This window comes from Electrophorus electricus, chromosome 13, assembly GCF_013358815.1.
Source record: "Electrophorus electricus isolate fEleEle1 chromosome 13, fEleEle1.pri, whole genome shotgun sequence".
Classification (NCBI taxonomy): Eukaryota; Metazoa; Chordata; class Actinopteri; order Gymnotiformes; family Gymnotidae; genus Electrophorus; species Electrophorus electricus.
In genome coordinates, this window is record NC_049547.1 from 2180341 (window position 1) to 2201348 (window position 21008).

General features: G+C 43.5%; 1 protein-coding gene across 1 annotated transcript; it reads left to right on the forward strand.

Annotated features, from left to right (window-relative positions):
- The first annotated feature begins 1375 nt into the window (after positions 1-1375).
- peli2 (pellino E3 ubiquitin protein ligase family member 2) lies at positions 1376-14078 on the forward strand. Its single transcript, XM_035532865.1, has 6 exons — positions 1376-1846; positions 5350-5479; positions 8164-8265; positions 9683-9880; positions 10165-10353; positions 11368-14078. Exons 1-6 carry the CDS (start codon positions 1722-1724, stop codon positions 11956-11958), a joined length of 1335 nt encoding a protein of 444 aa, XP_035388758.1. The 5' UTR covers positions 1376-1721; the 3' UTR covers positions 11959-14078.
- The last annotated feature ends 6930 nt before the right edge of the window (positions 14079-21008 follow it).

A 21008-nucleotide genomic window follows, 5' to 3' on the forward strand; every position in this document is an offset into this window, starting at 1 on the left:
GTCTGATCATTTACTCCCAAACACAAACTGCAACTACTGGTTTTACTTGTCTAGTAAAATTAGAGTGTCATGGTCATGCAGATATTTCCAGCCTAGTGACTATGTGGGGCAACAGGTTATTTCATTTAGTCTAGAGATCAGGGCTCCGTTTTGTAGTGTTAAAATCATCCTTAATGACAGCAGGAGTGTTTGGTGTGATACTCACTCTACTCTTTAATGATGACCTTTGTGTTATGATGTCGTTGGGAAACCTGGCACTTAAACTCTCCTTTAGAAGGTAGTCGAAGCAGAAGAGACCAATGGTACATCCAGGTACATCCCAACAAATAATTTAAACACGGCCAGTGAAAAATGGCCAGACATATGAATGCCGTGCTTTCCCAGCCAGATGAGCGACACACACTGTAAGAGTACCTCTTTAAATATCTCACACACTATAAGAGTACCTCTTTAAATATCTCACACACTATAAGAGTACCCCTTTAAATATAGCACACACTGTAAGAGTAATAAATATCTCCCAAACTGTAAGAGTACCCCTTTAAACATCTCACACACTGTAAGAGTAATACATATCTCCCAAACTGTAAGAGTACCTCTTTAAATATCTCACACACTATAAGAGTACCCCTTTAAATATAGCACACACTGTAAGAGTAATAAATATCTCCCAAACTGTAAGAGTACCCCTTTAAACATCTCACACACTGTAAGAGTAATACATATCTCCCAAACTGTAAGAGTACCTCTTTAAATATCTCACACACTATAAGAGTACCCCTTTAAACATCTCACACACTGTAAGAGTAATACATATCTCACACTGTGTAAGAGTAACCTTTTACATATCTCATACACTGTAAGAGTAATAAATATCTCACACCCTGTAATATTAACCCTTTAAACATCTTACACACTGTAAGAGTAATACATATCTCACACTGTGTAAGAGTAACCTTTTACATATCTCATACACTGTAAGAGTAATAAATATCTCACACCCTGTAATATTAACCCTTTAAACATCTCACACACTGTAAGATGAATAAATATCTCACACACTGTAAGATTAACCCTTTAAATATCTCACACACTGTAAGATGAATAAATATCTCACACACTGTAAGGAATAAATATCTCACAAACTGTAAGATTAGCCCTTTAAATATCTCACACACTGTAAGATTAACCCTTTAAATAGCCCAGGTTTTTACTCTTTGTTTACATAATTGAAGGTGCCGCCTCAGACTGTGGCGGTCAAGGGCTGTGCCATTGCAGGGTGAATCTGTGCTCTTATTTATAAGTTGGCTACTCTGGAGCGAATCTTGTGAGGCGGCTCATTTTCCTGGTGGTATACGTCGTTTTCTTATAATTAGGGGATATTCTGCGTCCACATTAGACAAAGAAATTTGAAGACTCTAGGTGGACTCCCCCTGTCCTCTCCCCCGTATAAAGTAGACGTGGGCACATGGTATAATCCACCCCCTACCCTGTGATGTTTTTCCATTTTGGCAGAGAGCGGCTGAAACCACGAAGTTGGACGTTTTTAAATATCGTGGTATTTTTAAAAAATATTACTCTTCGCCCTGCTTCGGATGAGACGTATGAGTGAACTGAGTTTATTTTGTAAAACACAGACGCGTGAGTGGGAGCGGAAAATGTCAGTTATCCGCGTCCTTTGAAGTGTTTTTTTTTCCGCCGTGATCTCTTCGCTGGGTCGGATGGACGAGGAGCGGACTGAGGGCTCGTTTAATGGAGTTACCAGCCTCCCGTTTTCACCGGCTCGCGGAGAGCCCTGTCCGCCCAGCAAAGAGCCCGTCAAGTACGGGGAGCTGGTTGTCCTAGGGTGAGTCTGACCGTAAACCGACCCCTTTTCAAATGCGCTCCAAGCGAAAGCTGAAGCTGGCACACGGGTCTGTCGTGTGTGGGACTTCAGACGCCAGTCGCACTGTTGTCGGACATTGAACAGACGTCTCTGCTGGTTTAGTTTTTTCCTTACTTAAACACGTTAGCCTCCTAAGTACACGGAAACGGTCTGTTTACATTGCAGGCATTTAGGAGTCATAAGCGACCACCCTAGAAATCCTTGAAATTCCCGTTAATCTAACTAATGAAACCCTTTGGGAATTGCAGATCCCTGTTTACTTCCTCGCTCAGGCTAGCTAAAGAATAGTCCTGTTTGGACTGCAGAAATTATCTGAGCACATTAGGTTAACAATTACACAAAGCTAACAGCCAAATTAACCTTAACCAGATGAAAACCTGAATCTCCCACAGAAATTCAGGGCGCTGAAGGAATTCGGAAGTGGCCCAGGAAAGTTCTCCCCCTTCAGCGGGAAAACGATGGGCCCCTTTACAAAACTTTCCTTCGGGAAGTTCGTTTGTAAATAAAGGTTATTTAAAAAAGGTACACCGAGGTCGGAGTTGCGACATCCATATTGTCCACTATTCTGCTGTTAACCTGCATTTTGTGTTTTTTCGTCCTTTTTTCTTGTAGTTATTTTTACTTTCTGGGACTCTTGCGTATTTCTCAGTCGTAAAGAACATTTTACATTAGAAATGTATAGCATGTGAGGTTTCTGGTTTGGAGATGATCTGATTTTTTCTACAAATGTGCTTACAAATTCACTATTTCTTAAACATGAAGTTATTTCGCTCATAATCGATGATGGATCAAGATTAGACTACTCTTCACTAGTGTTGGCTAAATCTAGATTCACATCTCTTCTTGAGATGAGCCACATTCATGTGACTGATCCAGCACCAGTGGCAGTTGTCTTTAGTCAGCCACAGGCTCAACAACAGTACCATGCTTTCACTGTCCTGGATGGCCTGCTGTGTTTGGATTTGCCTGGCACTGGCCCCTGGCACACTTGGAGAGGAGAGCATGACTGAAAGAGTGCATTATTGATCAGGGCACAAGCACTGGGTCTCTACAGCCCTGCTGTCTCTGTTCATTGTTACAACTGGCCTGACTGGGCTTATTAATGGGGCTTTGTGTGACCCCAGCTAGCTTCTTTAAGGAGACACGTCTGGCAGGCCAGTTTTATTTTCAGGTGGTTGATCTTTATGGGTGGCAGTGGGGAAGAAGGATCTCTAGGGTATTTAGTGTGTCTTTCCTGAAATGGGCATACAGATACTCACCTTTTAAATTCAGTGCACTGAGATTGCCTCGTTAGGTTCTGTCACCCCAGGTGAGTTGTTGGGTTAACACAAAGCACCCAAAAGTATTAGAATGCCAAAGTTAACAGTGCCGGTCCTCCCTTTGCAGAGAGTCGGGTAGCAATTCTTAAATCATATTCATACAATTCTGTTTTGCTACGATGCTGAGAATTCATGCAAGAAAAGGTCCCTGTAATAGTGTAGAGTCACGGCTGTGTTTCACGTGCAGGTTTATGAAAGTGGTGCAAAGGTCCTGACTTGTCTCCCTTTGTGCCACAAGCAAGTGGAGTTTTCCAGGTTTGTTCAGTTCCAGTGGAAGTTCCTGCTACAGGTTTATACAGTAAACATTCCAAGCTCTGTGTTCTAGTTCTCTTTATGAGCAGGAAAAGGCTCCATACAGAGGGGTGGCTCCCACATCTGTATCTCACTCTGCTAGTTTTAAGATGTTTGTCATGTTTAGGTGGCATGTTTTAGCATAGCACACTGACTTTCCAAGTTTATTCATCTGACCATATAGTGTGCAGTTATACTTTTTCCTCGCTATATCTGCACCTAACAGAATGTAAGAGGAAAAAAGGTTTCACAAACTTGAGTTAGGACGATATGTTTATTTTCACATAGCACTTTAAAATTCCAGTATCCTAATGTGCAGATGTAGCGTCTCGTGAGGAGCTGCAAGTCTAGCTCTCTGTTCTTTGCACACTACGGTGGCTGGTTATAATGTAAGCACTTGAGAAATCTTGAGAACCTTTCAAGTTTACTTGGAAATCCTTGATTCATTCCACAAACCTGCGACCCCCTGTGTGTGGTAAGAGGTGCTGCTCAGAGAGGCCTGACTGGATAGGAGCGGCTGATCTCTCCCGTGGTGTTTCAGGGGTTGCCTCTGCCAGTCAGGTTGGTTCAGGATCAAAAGGCAAAGGTTCAGTTAGCAGGCTCCTCATTGGCATGGGGACACTGCAGACATTTCCACTGCATTCACTACCCAGACTCGCACTTCTTTGAAACTGGAATTATTTTTTTTTAGTTCTCATGAACTCTCTCTTCAGTCATGGATGTGCACAAGAACCACAGTGGTTAACCTTTCAACAGTCAAATAACTGATGTGGCCCCGCCTCTGTCTGGTTATGCAACAGCAGTTATGTATTTCGATATTTAAGCTCTACTGCTGAAATCCATTTTTTTTGTGTGCATGTTGGTGAATGGTGTTGTGGAGGATTCTTCAACATGTCTTCTCATATAATGCTGTTAAGCTGGTATGCGGGTTTTAGGGCCTGATCTTGAGATGGTCAGAACGATTGTTAGGTCTCCCTGTAAAATGCCTGTGCGCAAATAATTTGCATGTTCTTCTGCACTTGTTTGCTTTTGCGAAAAGCAGGTCAATTTGAACGCCACAAATCCATGGACATGTTAAAACCTGTAGACCTGTGAGCATTAGCACAGAATGTTTGTGGATCAGAGTGGGTTACTGGTTGATGAGCTGAGCCTGTAAGCATCTAGTGACTTCATTATCCATGTTGCAGTTTTTGCAGAACAGTGATATAGAAGCTGAGCTGTAAAACACACCCCCAAGTGTTTATAGTAAATCAGATCAAATTACACTTTGGAACCACACATTACCACCAGCCTACGTGGTTATTGCAGCTACAGTTTGGCCTTTAAAACACTATTGTCTCACTGTCACGCGCTCTGTGCTCTAGCTCTAACTGTCACGTGCTCGGTGTTGCACTCGTTAATATCTAGCAAGGTCAGTGTAACTACACAAGCTGGACCCATGGTCCTAACCTTCGTTTGCTGGATGAAATAGGTTGGTGTGACGCTCAGATCTGTTTTTAATCCAAGATCACTGCTGCAAGAGCTGTACGGTGTATTTACCTGTGAGTGTGTGATGAAGTAAGACAGAGCAGAAGTTGCTACACCTTACTGCACGGAGCAGAAGCTTTAATACGCTTTGTTGTTGCCTTTGTTGTTAAAAAAATGACCAGTAAATTGTTTTTGGTTGTTTTGTTTTGTTTTGTTGTGCTAAGCCTGGTAATACATGCAAAGTTTCTCATTTCAAGGCTCTAACTGAATCATCACCTAATCCTACACTTGTCATCAGAACATATACCTGGTGTGCTTTTTCAGACATTCAAAGTCTTTTGTCATTATAAGCTAGCATTCATTTTTCTTCCCTCCATCCCTTTGCAGGTATAATGGATCCCTCCCTAATGGAGACCGGGGCAGGCGAAGGAGTCGTTTTGCCCTCCACAAGCGAGCCAAGGCCAATGGCGTCAAGCCCAGTACCGTACACATCCTCAACAACCCGCAGGCCAGCAAGGTAGCCGCACGTTGGCGCAGCGTCAGGGGGAGCAAAACGACTTCTGAGTGGCAGGACAAAATGTCCGAGAATGTCTGCTTGTGTGGTAGCAAAAGCTGTTTCAGTGGGGTCTCCCCGACCAACTGGGCGTGGTGGTCCTTTTAGGAGTAGGCATTCCCAGCTGTGGTATAGCTGGCAAAGGACCCCGGTAGCCATGTGCTGGAGTCGGATCGCTTTGCTGGGTGATGGGAGAGGTTGGAGCTGTCTCCCGTGTTCACTGAACAAGCTCTCTAGGGTGTAGGTTTGTCAGAATGGAATGTTGCTCCTGGGAACACGCGCTGGAGGCCTTGGGTTGGTGCCTCGGTGGAGAATCTTCCAGTAGCACGAATATGCTAATGAAACAGCTGCTAACGGCAGTTTTGCAGTTTTTTTTTTTTTTTTTTTTTTTTTTCCTCCTCTCTCTCCATACCATCTGTAAACATCTGACGTGGGCCATGTGGTCTGAGGGCCTTTGGAATGGTTGGGTCCACTGAGAGCATCCCTCTCTATGACTCCTGTGGACTGTGGACCAGCAGGCTGATGGCTAGCTGACCTCTCTGGTCTCCACAACCTCCGTGACGACTCATCGTTGTGTTTGCCTGTGCAGTCATCGGAGACTTTTTTTTTTTTTTTTTTTTTCTTTTTTTTTAAAGGTCAGGGAAAATGCATCCTTGTCAAAGCCCCACTACTTACTGCAGCTCACGTTACCGTTTTTGTTTCGTCCTCCTGAAATAGTTTCGTTTTGAATACGCTGCTGATTGTCACGTGCGATGTGACCTTCTTGTAAAGAGCAGCGGGAAAGCGCTCCAGCATCACCTGAGACAGCGGCAGCCCTGCAGAAGTGGTGGCTTGTTTGTGGCACAGGTTTGGGACGTGCTCAGCGTTGCAGGCTGTCCCTCAGTCCTCTCAGCTTACGCTCTCAGAGTAGCCGCAAAATATCGCCACTTCACGTGCGCAGGTGCCTGTTCCTCCTAAGTTGCTACCTTTACCCTGCGAGCGAGGTCATGCACATGCATCACACTGCAAGCGGCCAAACTCAGTTTCCTACTCATGGCCAAATTCCCTGGCATGAGGAGCAGTTTTTTATGATTATTCTTTTGTTCAAAGGTTTTGTTGCTATTGGCCGTTTGCCGTTTCAGTGCTGAGCTCCTGAAAATAGCTCTGCATTCGCTGTCCTCTGAGAAAGAAATGACCCTCTGTGCTGGTAGCGCTCAGCGCTCCCACCATCTCGGCTTGGAGGCCTTCTTCTCCATTTGCCCTGGCAGCAGAAGGGTTAAGGGAGGCGTCGGCGCGCCCAAGCACTGGCACGCTCCACAGCTGCGTTACCGTGGTATTAAATGCGTTCCAGACAATGAGCCATTCTGATTAGGTGTTGGCAACTGGGCTGCCATTCAGACGGTGGCTCACTGAATGTCGCTGAACTCTTCACAGAATGTGTGATTGTTTGCAGACGTGTGAGGAGGTTTTCGCGGCGGGCGGTGCGGCATTAAGGACCGTCTCTGTGGCGGCAGGGCCACCAAACCCAGGCTGGCGGAGCTGCCCTCCGCTCTGCCAGGCATCGCCGCGCTCTCCCCAAGGAGCTCCGCTGTTAAACACTCCAGGCTGCAGTACAGCCAAGGACGGCTTTTCACAGGCTGGAGCTCCCTGTATGAGGCCCCTGGGCCCTATTGTCTCGTGTGTGTGTGTGTGTGTGTGTGTGTGTGTGTGTGTGTGTGTGTGTGTGTGTGTGTGTGTGTGTGTGTGTGTGTGTGTGTGTGTGTGTGTGTGTGTGTGTGTGTGTGTGCCCCACTGTACGTTTGGGTTGGGGAGGGGGGATCTAGATGTGAACGGGAAATGCTTCTCCTACACCCAGGGCTACACCACTCAGTCTGGATGTAAGAGTTCTCGTTCACAAGCACTTGCCCTCACCTTCCAGTGCTGCAGTACAAATTTGAGTGCACTCGACACACACTCCACACGCGCCACACACTTCATGACTAAGGCTGCCTGTGTAGACGTACGTGTTAAATAATATGTAAATTGCTCAAGGACAGCATTCTGCAGTGTGGACTGTTGCACTGTGCTGCAAGCAATGTGATTTCACATTACAAAACTTATTTTCTGTGTGTTTGTGCGTGTGTGCATGCTGTGCTGTTACACTCTGATAAAATCCCTTATGTGATTTTGCCCAGCGGAAAATTAACTGTGTAATGGCTGGCGTTTAAACTGTAATGTTCGTCCTCGTCCCAGCCCTTATTAGTTAGTGTGTGTTTTGTGTAGACTAAAGTGTGAGCTAATGGCCTATTTTCTTAAAATAATAATCTTATATTTGCCTCCCCATTGTGTAATGAAATCTTTGGCCCCAACACTATAATACTGACCTACTCCAAGCATAATGTGTTTATAATAAAAACACCAGCAGTGAATGACTGCTGCTTATGCTAGTAAAATCCTTATTTTAGTTGCTGAGGCTCAGGACTGTAGACTTTTCTTTACATCCTTACCATCTGTGTTATCTCAAATGTCCTGGAATGTTCTTTGGAATAGTCAGGAATGGCTCACTGATATGTAACAAACTGTTAAATGGTTTTGCGTCAGAATGTGACTTCGTGTTTAGACAGAATGGGCGTGAGACTGCGTTGTGTAGTCAGTTTGTGCTTTCTAATGCTTGTGCTGTTGTGTTGTAGGCTGTAAACTGTAAGGGCCAGCACAGTATCTCCTATACTCTGTCCCGAAACCAGACCGTGGTGGTGGAATACAGCCATGACAAAGACACGGACATGTTCCAGGTACAAAAACAAGCAAAACACCACCACCCAACTCGTGTGCACACACATACAAATCTGTATTATATAAACACATATTTGTGTAATAAAGACGTTTAGCACCGAGTCAGTCTGGCCAGCGTGCTCTGCTCTCCGAGGCCTGGGAACAGTCTGGTCTGACAGGAGACGCCTGTTCCAGCTCTCGCCCCAGAGAGCTGCCGCTGTGATGGACGCGTTTGCGGGCCAGGGGAGGTGGGTGCGTGGTTCACAGCGTGCACACGCACCAAATATCCAGCAACCAATCGAAAGCAGCCACAGGAAGCAACAGGAAGCCACGGGGGAAATCACTAACTCTATAAAACAGGACTAAAGATGGTGACGCCAGTCGGCATGTTATACTGGCCACGTCTCTTCTTGTGTCTTGTTTTTGGTCTCGCGGTGGTTCTTTTTTTTTTTTTTCCTCTCAAATGTGTACACTTCTGCTTTTTTAACTATAATGCTGTTTTCCTAATCTTAGGCAATCTGAAATGTTCCTTGTTGCATCTTGTGTTTACTCAAAATGTGGAGGAGACCTGCCTGTTGTGTCCTGGTCTATAGCACTATCATTGTGTCATTATGTTTATTCTGAGGCCATACAACGGCTAAGACGCCCTACAAAGGCGTGTTTTCTTCTTTTTCTTTTTCTTTTTGATACAAGCTCAAACTTCTTCTAATGTGCATGGTTCCAAAACTGGGAGGGATCACACAAACACAAATTGGAAGTTGTCCAAGGAAGGCTGTGTTGTCACGTGCTCTGAGAGGCATCCTGCCATTAGGTGGTTTGTACAGTCAGCCATCTTTGTTTGGAAAGTCACAATGCAGCGCTCTAAAGTACGCAACATTTAGAAACTTTTTCATAGACTTTTGTGCTATTTCTATTTGTTTGTGATACCAAATACCAGGTCCCAGTTTCCCTCTTGCACTCATCTGGTAATGGGGACATTTGCTGTTAGATTTGCTAACAGTAGAAATGGGAGAAAACAGACCAAAGTATTGAAGACGTCTCTCCTCAAATTATTGTGGTGCTGTTATTGATGAGTTTTTGTGGTCAGGAATTGTTTTGCCAGATGTCTTGAGATCTTGTGATTTATTGCACTGAATGAAGCCCCCTTTCAGTTTTCAACATCAAGATTGAAACCTTTGAAGCCAAAACGGCCGAAGCTGTTATGTGATTGATGCCTACCAAATTAGGTGTTTGTACTTTTGTAACTATATATTTAGAATTGAATGACCTTGTAATTCACACCTTATAACTCTGGGTCTTTATAGCTAAATATAAGAACGTTACACATACAGAATGTTTGTACAGCCCTGAAAGTTTAATGCATATGTCGGGTAACGGACTTCTCTCTGTGGCGTTGCTAGTAGACTGACCAACGTTCAGTTTCTGCTATGGTTGCAGATCGGCCGCTCGACGGAGAGCCCCATCGACTTTGTGGTGACGGACACCGTATCGGGGGGCGGGGACGGCGAAGACACGCCCATCACCCAAAGCACGATCTCGCGTTTTGCCTGCAGGGTGGTGTGTGAGCGCAAACCTCCGTACACCGCTCGCATCTACGCGGCGGGCTTCGACACGTCGAAGAACATCTTTCTCGGAGTGAGTGTGTGTGTGTGTGTGTGTGTGCGCCCCCCCCCCCCCCCCGAGTGTGTTTCTGTGTGTAGGACGAAACGCTTGATTACTTTTGTCTCTGGCATTTGAGGAAACCTCTGTCTATATATACATAAATGTTCGGGCCAGGGAAGTGTCTTGTTCTGCTGATTCAGCGGAACCTCTTAGAATAACACGATAAATATAAGTGTGCTGGTTAGCCGCTGTGGTCATAAAAGCGTGGCGCTGGTTTTGCACAAGTACAACCGTTGAGCAGGTTCACCTATCCGCAGGAGAAGGCAACTAAATGGAAGAACCCAGACGGCCAGATGGATGGGCTGACGACCAATGGCGTGTTGGTGATGCACCCCCGGGGCGGGTTCACGGACGAGTCCAAGTCTGGCGTGTGGAGGGAGATATCAGTGTGTGGAGACGTGTATACGCTAAGAGAGACCCGCTCTGCACTAACACGAGGCAAATTGGTCAGTGGTGCTCCGATGTGTTGCTCTCTTGTGGGGGTGTCCTAACCCTGTCCCTTTAGCCAGGAACTGGGTAAGCTTCCAGAGCTAGAGCATCATAACACCAGGGTTGTAAGTGCATAGGAGAGTTATGGGTCGAGTGTTTTCTCTAATAATAAATGCTCATAAAACTACTGCGGTTTTTTTTTTTTTTTGGGGGGGGGGGGGGGGGGTGGTTTGAACTGCACTTTGAATGCAGCAACAGCGATAAATGTTTCCGACTGCTTCTTCAGAAGTACGTTTAGATCTTATCTTGCCAAAAGAGTGAATAAATCCCTTATGACTCCGACTACCCCCCATGAATGATGTCACACTCATTTAAACTTTCCATAGCTCCAAAAGCACAGATTCAGAATGGCAGATTCTTATCGAGTTAAACCTGACCATGGCATGACGTGTCTGCATCTGTGCTGAATAACCGCCTTCAGTCAAATGTACATTGGAGTACTTATGAATATGTAAGGCTGATCAGGATGTGGGTTAATGTTAGTCAGAGCTAGTGCAAGAATTTAACAAGGAGGCTTTTGTAAGTATCCCGACATCGTAGTGCAAGTCACATCAAAGGGAACATAATGGTCAAACTGCTTTAGCGTGCACTCAATTAAGAGCATCTCGGATTATAAATTGACACATTAGATAATTTTGTTTGGAATCCCAATAAAGTCCCTTAAATCCCAGACATCAAAATGTGGAGCAAGGATTGGAGTCTTCTGTGGGAATAGTACAGATTTAAAACGGCAGAGTTTTTACTTTTAATTGTCTGCTTGAAGACTAATGTACTAGATGAAGGCTGAGAAGGATGCATGTGTGGTCTCTGCCTCCCTCTGCTGGCCAATATCGAAAATATCACGTTTTATGTGCGATTCTGACTCTTACCAACTGCCACGCGTAGACTAGCCTCTTCACGCTCTCCATTCCTGCTCAACAAATGACGGTGAGTGTGTTTAGTTTGTGCTCTGTGCTGGTTTTGGTGCCCAGGTGGAGAGCGAGAGTAATGCGCTGCAGGACAGCTCCCTGGTGGATCTCTGCGGGGCCACGCTGCTGTGGCGCACGGCGGAGGGCCTCTTCCACACGCCCACACAGAAACACCTGGACGCGCTGCGCCAGGAGCTGAACGCCGCACGGCCCCAGTGCCCCGTGGGCCTAAACACGCTGGCCTTCCCCAGCATGCAACGCTGCAGCCGCGCCCTGCCCGCGCTCGCTCCCCGCGAGGACAAGCAGCCCTGGGCCTACCTGGCCTGCGGTCACGTACACGGCTATCACGACTGGGGCCACCGCTCTGAGCGCGAGCCCAACGCCCAGAGGGAGTGCCCCATGTGCAGGACGGTGGGCCCCTACGTGCCGCTGTGGCTGGGCTGCGAGCCGGCCTTCTACGTGGACGCGGATGCGCCCACGCACGCCTTCGTGCCCTGCGGCCACGTGTGCTCGGAGAAGTCGGCTCGCTACTGGTCAGAGATCCCCCTGCCGCACGGCACGCACGCCTTCCATGCCGCCTGCCCCTTCTGCGCCACACAGCTTGGCCAAACGCAAGGCTGTACCAAGCTCATCTTCCAAGGCCCTGTAGACTGAGCCTGTGAGCTGGAGCAGAGACGGGCCGGCTTCCAGTGGAGGTTAGGACATGGGACCGTCGCAAGCCGTGAAGCTGTCCTCCTTCAACTGGAGAGGAGAATTTGTCCAGCTGAGCTTATTCTTCACTGGTCATGTTTTCTTTTAAAGTCGCTGTGGAGACTGACTGGTGTCGGCTGTGAAGTTTTCTGATGAGTCAGTCTTATTTATTAAAAACTGTTGGCCAAGTTAGAGTTGCACGTATTGCAACCAAGAGCATCGTGAGAACATGTGACAAGCTTGGTGTGCCTTGATTGGATCCACTGATTTCTTTTAAAATAATAATTAAAAAAAAAGACATTGAAAGCAGCTGACCATGTTCAGTGGTCACCAGATTTATTAAAATTCTGAAACATCTAGCGGGATCATTTCTTCTTAAACAATTTTGCTTAACAGTATTGCTTGAAATTAAAAATATTTGACATTTCTCACACATTTGAAACACCAAAACGGTCGTTGCCCAAAGATAAAATGGTAGCCAAAGCGGAATTGACTGGTTACCGTGTTCAGACGTTGCTCTGAGTTGGATTAACACGGCCCCTCCCAGCCAGAGTTAGATGATGAGTGGGGTCGTTGCATTACAGAATAAGTATGGGAGGATTTCGCTGTGGTGGTTTTGTCTCTGACCTGTAGGCTTCATCTAATTTGGCACCTGGTTTAGTGTTTTCAGTCCATGCTAGGGTTAATTGTACTGTACGTTTAAACATTTGTATGGGCTTGACAAGCCCGATATGCAGTCAGGGCCGACGGGGACATCATCTCATGTCCTGTAAACAACAACTAGATGTGTTGATCTTATTTCTGATGGTGTTTTGAACCACAAGCTTTTAACTTGATGATTTTGTGGATCCCCCACCCCTTTGTCCCCAGTAGAAATTCAAATCTTAATATGGATATAAACAAGTTTATAAGGTTGTTTTTAAAATGAAAAACTTTTACTCTTCTATTTTCTTAACATTTGTACAGAGATGGATTTTAGTGTGCAAAAATGGGGGAATTTTTTAACAGCTTTGAGTTCTTTTGATCAGAAGATGGGGTTATTGGGTGGGGGGGAGATTATAAAAGATTTAATTGAAAACAACTGTTTTTGTGATATTTGTATTTTTTTCCTCAATACAGATTGCCAATACTTGCTGTTATACATTCATGTACTGCTTTCTAACAGGAGGACTTATTTACTCTGTCTTGTATTTGATATCTGCTCCAGTGTACAGGCTTGTGATGTTCTAGTACTGCATCATGTGTCTGTGAATGACAACTGGAGACGATTGGAATTGACATGGAGCAAAAAGGTCAACAAAATAATTCTAATAACACTTTGCCTGCCCACTACAGCATGCAAAAACAAACCTTTTGGTAATTAAGATTATTGCAATACATTGCATTATGACAAAATCATATTGCAGCTACAGTGAAATAGTGCAGACATTGGTGTATGTCTAATATCACACAAATGGGTGAGCGTTGTTTCTATGCTCACATAGTTCTAATTAGAAAAACACATGGATTCATGGACCTCATAAATGGCTAAATAGAAGAGATTGTGTTGATTCACATTCAATGAATTGTCTAGCACCACTTTCACATAATAGTTAGACTTTAGTTTTTTTTGTTTGTTTGTTTTTTTTATACACTTATAACCACCGCTGTGACACTTCACCACCTTCAAATATGAAACCACAACAACATCAAACAAATTTGATATTGGAAAAGTCAAGATTTTAAATAGTTGGTCATTTTTGAATGACCTGTAAGCTTTGTAGTAATGGACTACTGGAAGCTTGTGCTTCTCAGTCTTACTCAGCTGAGAGTAGACTAAGAATTCTTCTAAATTTGATCCTTGAATTATTCTGTCTAGCTGCTTATGAAAGAATGAAAATACAAAATGATCTTCCATATGACCCATTTATGTGCTAGTATGCAAGTATCAGTAATTGAGTTTGTCTTTCAGTAGGTGTAAGGTATCATGTGGTTTCTTGGCACTCTTATTTTAATACCACAATTCATCTTCCTCTCTGGAGAAACGTCTGCTTCAGGAATAATTTCTGTTTTACTCAGTGGCTGGTCCCATTGATATGGCTACAGATAAACACACTACCAATTAATAAAATTGGTACTACACACACACTGCTCTTTCAAGCCCATAAAGCAACACCGCTTTCAACACTGCATTCTTCGCTGAATCTCTCCAGTCAGCTGAATTTCCATCCTCCCGCTTATTACCGCCGTTTCAACATCAAAGACTAGGACTCCTTTCTTCAAATAAATAAATAAATAAACAGATAAAAAGTTAGCGTTCCTTTTTTTTTTCCTTCTTCATGCATTACTTATCATGGCCACAGCAGGGCGCTGTTGTGACAGTAATCGTTTGCACGAATTCAGCTGGGACTGTAATCAAAGTAAAAACATCAGCAGTCTTCTAATGTAAAAACGTTGCTGAAGGGATTTATCAGCGGCTAGGTGAGCTTAAAGGGACGAGTGATAAATAGAACTGACGGAAAGGTTTAAACTTGCACAAAAAAATCTTAAATTGACAGACGTGACTGATTTAATACAATAATTTCAGAAGTGGGAAATCGTTTACAATTTGTAAGAGTGACGAAGTGTTTATTATTCACAAAGGGGGTGAAATTATTTTTTAATTCTGTAATAATTTTCTAATTATAATAATACTTGTACTCTTGCCATGAAAATGTCCTATCTGTTTGAAACGGATCCTTTACAAACATACCTTAGACATCTTCTTCAATGGAAACCATTGTCTATACATTCAGCGCACGCAAAACAGGTTACGATTATACGACGCGCTTGGCTAGATGGCTTTTTAAGGTTCCACCAAAGGCAGTAACAAGGCATCCATTCCAGTGGATCAGCCGGCCCAGTATTTGTGCGGCGTGTGGAAAACTTGCTCTGTGCATCTTCACAACTACACAAAAAACCAGTGTGAAATAGCTTTATATAATGGTAACCACATTATCCCCGTACTGAGATGACATATTCGTCCTTTTCATATCATTTGTCTCTACATATAAGGGCATATAAAAGGATTTAGATTTAGAACATACCATTTAGCTGCTATGAAAGGAAGGGATCAGTTGGCTGCCGTGAGTGCTAATTAACATTTTCTCCAGTAGATGTTGGAGAGATGTGACGTGAATGACAGTGTCTGTGCTAAAGGTGACACTGTGCTTCCGTTTGTAAATCTCAGCTTGGCTTGCTCTCACCTAAAAGCGTTTATTAAAAATGACATCATTCCTGCCGTGCCGCACTGGGAAATAAAAAAAGTAGGTAATGTTATGTAACTGAATAAGACGCAGCACAATGTACAATATACAAAGAAACACAACTAAAGATTGTGAGACGGAAGATGTCTCTCAATAGTGTAAATTTGAACCGTAAAAATGTAATTCATGGACATAAACCAGGTTCAGTAACCTCAGACTATCAGAGTTTTCTCTTCATAGATAAAAGGGCATTTTTCCCTCGGAGAATCCACACTGGCACTGCAATAAAGTCCCAAACGAAATATAATCCATATATAGAAAACTGGTCCACACATTGCTGCTTGAGTGGTGACATAAAGCAACTGATCAAATAGATTAATCTGTTTCGAAACTACACACGCCTGAAGCTTTTTTGACCTGAATATTGATATTTGGCCTTAATATTAAAGATCTTTGTGGCGCTGCGTCGGCGAGTGTTTAACCTCTGAGAGGCAGAGAGACAGACAGACAATGTCTTTTATTCAGTGCTTCATGGCTGACTCCAGCGACATGCCTGCCAGCTCAAGCAGTGAGGAGCTGAAGGATCAAAGCACACAGAACAGGCACGACGTGCCACCTTGCATCAGCGAACTCCAGACGCAGTGCCAAGTTGGGACATCAAATCCTAATGGTGCAATTTTCCGTTTGAGCTCACATCTTTTCATATGTAGCCTATCTGTAAAGCACGTCGCACAATGCATATTTACAGCAGCAATTTAATCCAGTCTATGTATAACGCACTCACTCAACGAGCGTTTCACCTTTTAAAGCTCGTAGTTAGGCGAGAGAAATATTATTAAGGAATTTGATATAAAATAGTCCGTTGGTAACAACGAAATATCCGTCCTGACCTTTATTAAAAACAAGTCTGTAGAGGAGGAGATTTCTAGCAGGTTAGCCCGTCTCTCTAGGGTAGCTGTTGAGTGCTAAACAATGTTCTTTCCATGCCCGAGGTCTAAGCAACACGCGTCTTTGTGTCTCCCCGTCTTTTCCTGTCCAAGACCGCGCGAGCCGGCAGGCGATATGCCACAGGTGGCTGCAGGGCGCGCGCCAAATTGTCACTAGGGCACCTTCGTGCAGCGGGTCGGTGCCTGTGATATTTACCTCCTTTACCCAGCGAGAGACCGTGCGAAATGATATGCAGATCATCGCCTGTAAAGAGGAGATAGGAAGCTCCCCCCGCCCGCAGACGGAATAAAAACACACACGCGACGCGCAGACAAACCGCTCCGCGCGCAAGCACGACGAGCACGTTTGTTTCCCCCGCGCGCTTAATTTAGTAAACTTGGCAGTCGTTTTTAATCTCCCGGCAAATTGAAGCGGTAGGGGATCGTGGCGAGTGTTGGATGCATGTTATTAATTCCTCGCTATATCTGTCTAGCGCAATTAGTCACTGTTTGCTGCCGAAAATGTCCCGTTAATTATCTGCGCCTTGGTGCTGGAGTTCACGGCGACGAGCGGCTCAGCACGGAGGTCCGCGATCATTTCCTCAGACACTCGCCTCGGAAAATGAACATGCTTAGAAAATTACGATTCTTTGTTTTCATATACCGGTCCTGTCTAAATGGAAGAGCGCCCCTTTCACCCTTTCTTGTCTCAGATAATAGAAAATTCGCAATGCGAATATGCACACGGCGGAAAATGTATATTGCAATTAAAATAATGCGAGTAGGTGTTTCAATTAACGTGCTATTATCCTTTATAAAATATCTGCTATCTCTGCACACTACACAGCCGAAAGATTTTTTTCCTCTTGTAGTGTGGACACTGACAAATCGAAAAAAATGCCTCTCCCTTTATTAAGATAACCTGCTAAACTTTAACCAATTGTAAACCAGCGCCAGACGGGCCGTCCGTGCAGGTATTCGTCTTCGTCCTTAAGTAAGTGAATTTGTTGGAGAACGTAAAAGGGTAGTGCGTGATGTGCCCCGTTTCCCAATGTGCCCTAAGGCACCTCTGTAAGAAAAGCAGCACTCTCCGCTATCTTAAAATGGTGAGTAGTAAATCTGGAATACTGAAGGCGTGCATAATTTGGTTCCTTATTCAAATGTAAGGCTCACCGTGCGGAAACTCAATACAACGTCTTTGTTGGTGTACTGATCGGCTCCCAGGCTCCATGGCCCTGTCCTCGGGCTTCCCCACTCTAATGTGTAGCTGCATGCGAAAAGGGGCATGATGGCACTCAGCTCGCGAGAGGACAAATTACTTTAATTACGGAGTAATTGCCGAGTGTTGTGTTAATTAAATCTTGATCAGTTTAAGTAACTGGATTGCTCCCACATAGAGTCCATGCGGTGACGTGCTGTCTCCCTCTCCCGTCCTCTTACACATGCGTAATCAAACACACACGCACACACACGCACACACACACACACACACACACACACACACACACGCACACTCTCTCTCTCTCTCTCTCTCTCTCTCTCTCTCTCTCTCTCTCTCTCTCTCTCTCTCTCTCTCTCTCTCTCTCTCCCCCCACCCCCAATAATAGGCTTGGTCTACAAAATAATGTAATATAATATTTTTAATGCTCTCTTTTACTAAAATCATTGAAGTTAATTTTAATTGCATTGCACCTTAGATGAGTTTATCATGATAATAATAATCAGATTATTTTTGGTGTATCTTTATTCACTGTAGTGAATGAATAAACTCCTCTAAATCCAACAATCGAACAATGTCATCGTTCCATAGAAAACACATGCTGTTCTCATAGTTGCTCTGTCTAAGATTAAACAGAATCAGCACCCAGTTTCTCAGTATCCCAAAGTGCCATAGCAAACACATGCACAATCAAGAGAGGGCAATTTCAGATACATGCATTATCTTTAGGGTCCTGTTGCTTTGGCCAAAATGAATCCTCTTATTTTAATTGGCCTCTATTAGGTGTTCCGCTCCAGGCGATTCCGACTGGGTCTTACTTTTGTTCCTGCCTACATTCCACACCCCCACTGCAGAATGTCGATGATGACTGGCCTAATCTGCAATAGTTTTAATTGGAGACTTGTTTAGAAACTACAAAGAGGAAACCAAACCTCAGAAGCAATCGAAATGCTATTTATCTATCTAAATCTATTTATGTAAGTTAATATATTCATTGGGTACATGTTTTTCTGTGCTGGCAGTAAATATACGAGAATGAAGGACACTTTTAATGGTTCTAAATAAAAACCCCAAAGTAATCAGGTACATGACCTTAGTCTGCGATGATCTAAGATTAACAAGGTGTCCAGGAGCAGTAAATCTTAACGGTAGTAATGGTGTTGTGATGTCCTTTTTACAGAAATGCTTGTGAAAGATTCCGTGAGGTTCGCCGCCTTTCTCATAAATTAACTCTTATCTGGGGGTCCGCTGCTCTGAACAGCACTTTAAGAGCACAGATGAGATCCATGACATACCAGTGAGCTGTTTCCCACCAAAATCTTTTAATTTTGAGCACATATTTATATAACTACCACAAATCATCAGAAGATCTTCTCGCTGTAGAATTTAGGGGTTATCTGATTATCAGATTGTTTACTGAACTCTCAGAATATTTTAGAGCAGAACACAACAGCAGTGTGTAATAACGGAGCAGCTTTTAGGCAAAATCAAATATACATGTGACAAAGCTATGTGTGCTTTAACAAAACATAAGATCGTTCTGATTACTAGAGTAAGTGGGTGTGTTTGCAGGGATATAAATATAATGAGCCTATATCAGCAATACTGAGGGGGCTGTCTTCTGCCTTTATAGCAAAGTCAAGAAAAGGCTGCGTGCAAATTATGTGTGTACTGTATAATTGACAACAACATGTATCCTGTACTGTATTAGTGAACAACAATGGTAAGAAGTATGTTTAAGAATGGTACCATACCAATAATGGTAAGAATAATTCGCACGTAAATGTACACCTTCTGACCTGTGACCTCATTCCCTCCTCTACTTTCTCTGCCATGTTAGATAAGTGACAAAAAAGCACGAGTAGTTTTAATAGTTTTATATTATCATGGCATTTTGTAGCTCAATTTGTGTTCACTAGGTCACTAACAACCTGAGGTACGTACAAGTTTGCCTTGCACTGAACCACACTTTGATATTCAAAAGATGGATGTGTAAAAGGTGCAGGCTATGTGGATTACAGATGAGGAGAGAGAGAGGAAGAGAGGGGAATGTGTGGAGAGAGTGAGAGCCAGCGCTGGTTTGGGGGGTGGCGTAAACTCTGATTAGCTAGGGAGGCTGTTGGTAAGAGAGAGGGGATTAGAAATACTGAGGTGCTGACACTTCTCTACCTCTCAGAGCTTTCAATTTAGGCAAGGATCAGACTCATTTGAGATAGAGAGGGATTACCCATCATTCTACCGTGACATGTTTATGAGGGGAACCCTACAATTTGGTGAACCTCACCACTTGCGTGGCATTGAAGGGTCCACATCCACCTCCTGCAAGCAACACCAAAGAGAATGTTAGCACAGCTAATTGGGCGTTAAGTTAACCCCACACACTGCTGGTGGTTGTAGGCCAGTATAAGCCAGCACATAGCCTATCCTGTTCAGCCAGGACATGTTAGTCTCAGGCAGCCGCTGAAGGAAGGAGACAGCTGTGTGATTTACTCAAGCCATTGAGGAGGGCATGCTTTGTCATGGTCAGAGATGCAGATATTATCACATTCAAACAAGTAACACAAAAGTATAGTGTTAATTAAAAGTCCTATAAACATACAGAAATTGAATTTACATGCCTGCACAATCAGTCGAGGGTCAGTGTATACTGTGTTGAAACAGAAACGTACCACTCCAGGATTACCTCCTTTCTGCGTTACGCATTTAGGACCTAGACTAAACATTGATCTACACATAATATTAATGTTTTGCTACATTACATAAAAAAAAGCGATAGGTTTGTTTTTATTGTGTTCGGAGTATGCAATCATTTTTACTTACTAAAATAAGCATGAAATAAAACTATTTAACGCATTATGTAGCCAATGTAATATTCAGCACCCATATCCATATGGGTACTCCATATGTTCTGGAGTTAAACTGCAAGACTGGCCCATTCCATGTCCCATCATTAATAAGAAATAATAAGAAATATTAAAATATGTGAGTTGCTAGTAGAAAAATATTTGGTGTAAAATGCCTTTGTAACATTTGGAGTAAAATGCCTTTGTAACATTAGGTGTAAAATGCCTTTGTAAGGTTAAGTGTAAAATGCCTTTGTAATATTAGGTGTAAAATGCCTTTGTAAGGTTAAGTGTAAAATGCCTTTGTAACATTTGGAGTAAAATGCCTTTGTAACATTTGGAGAAAAATGCCTTTGTAACAGTTGGTGTAAAATGCCTTTATAACATTTGGAGTAAAATGCCTTTGTAACATTAGGTGTAAAATGCCTTTGTAACATTAGGTGTGAAATGCCTTTGTAAGGTTAAGTGTAAAATGCCTTTGTAACATTAGGTGTAAAATGCCTTTGTAACATTAGGTGTAAAATGCCTTTGTAAGGTTAAGTGTAAAATGCCATTGTAACATTAGGTGTAAAATGCCTTTGTAACATTAGGTGTAAAATGCCTTTGTAAAGTTAAGTGTAAAATGCCTTTGTAACATTAGGTGTAAAATGCCTTTGTAAGGTTAAGTGTAAAATGCCTTTGTAACATTAGGTGTAAAATGCGTTTGTAACATTTGGAGCAAAATGCCTTTGTAACTGAACTACTATCAAAACAAACTGAATGTCTTTCGCGGCTTCACGTTGAGATTCTAGAAGTATAAAGT

What these genes read in the sequence shown, in the direction of transcription:
- peli2 (XM_035532865.1), top strand. Translation starts at nt 1,722, where the DNA reads ATGGACGAGGAGCGGACTGAGGGCTCGTTTAATGGAGTTACCAGCCTC. An exon ending in CGAAGAACATCTTTCTCGGA is followed by an intron (nt 9,881 to 10,164) that starts GTGAGTGTGTGT and finishes ACCTATCCGCAG; the next exon opens with GAGAAGGCAACTAAATGGAA. An exon ending in CACTAACACGAGGCAAATTG is followed by an intron (nt 10,354 to 11,367) that starts GTCAGTGGTGCT and finishes TTTGGTGCCCAG; the next exon opens with GTGGAGAGCGAGAGTAATGC.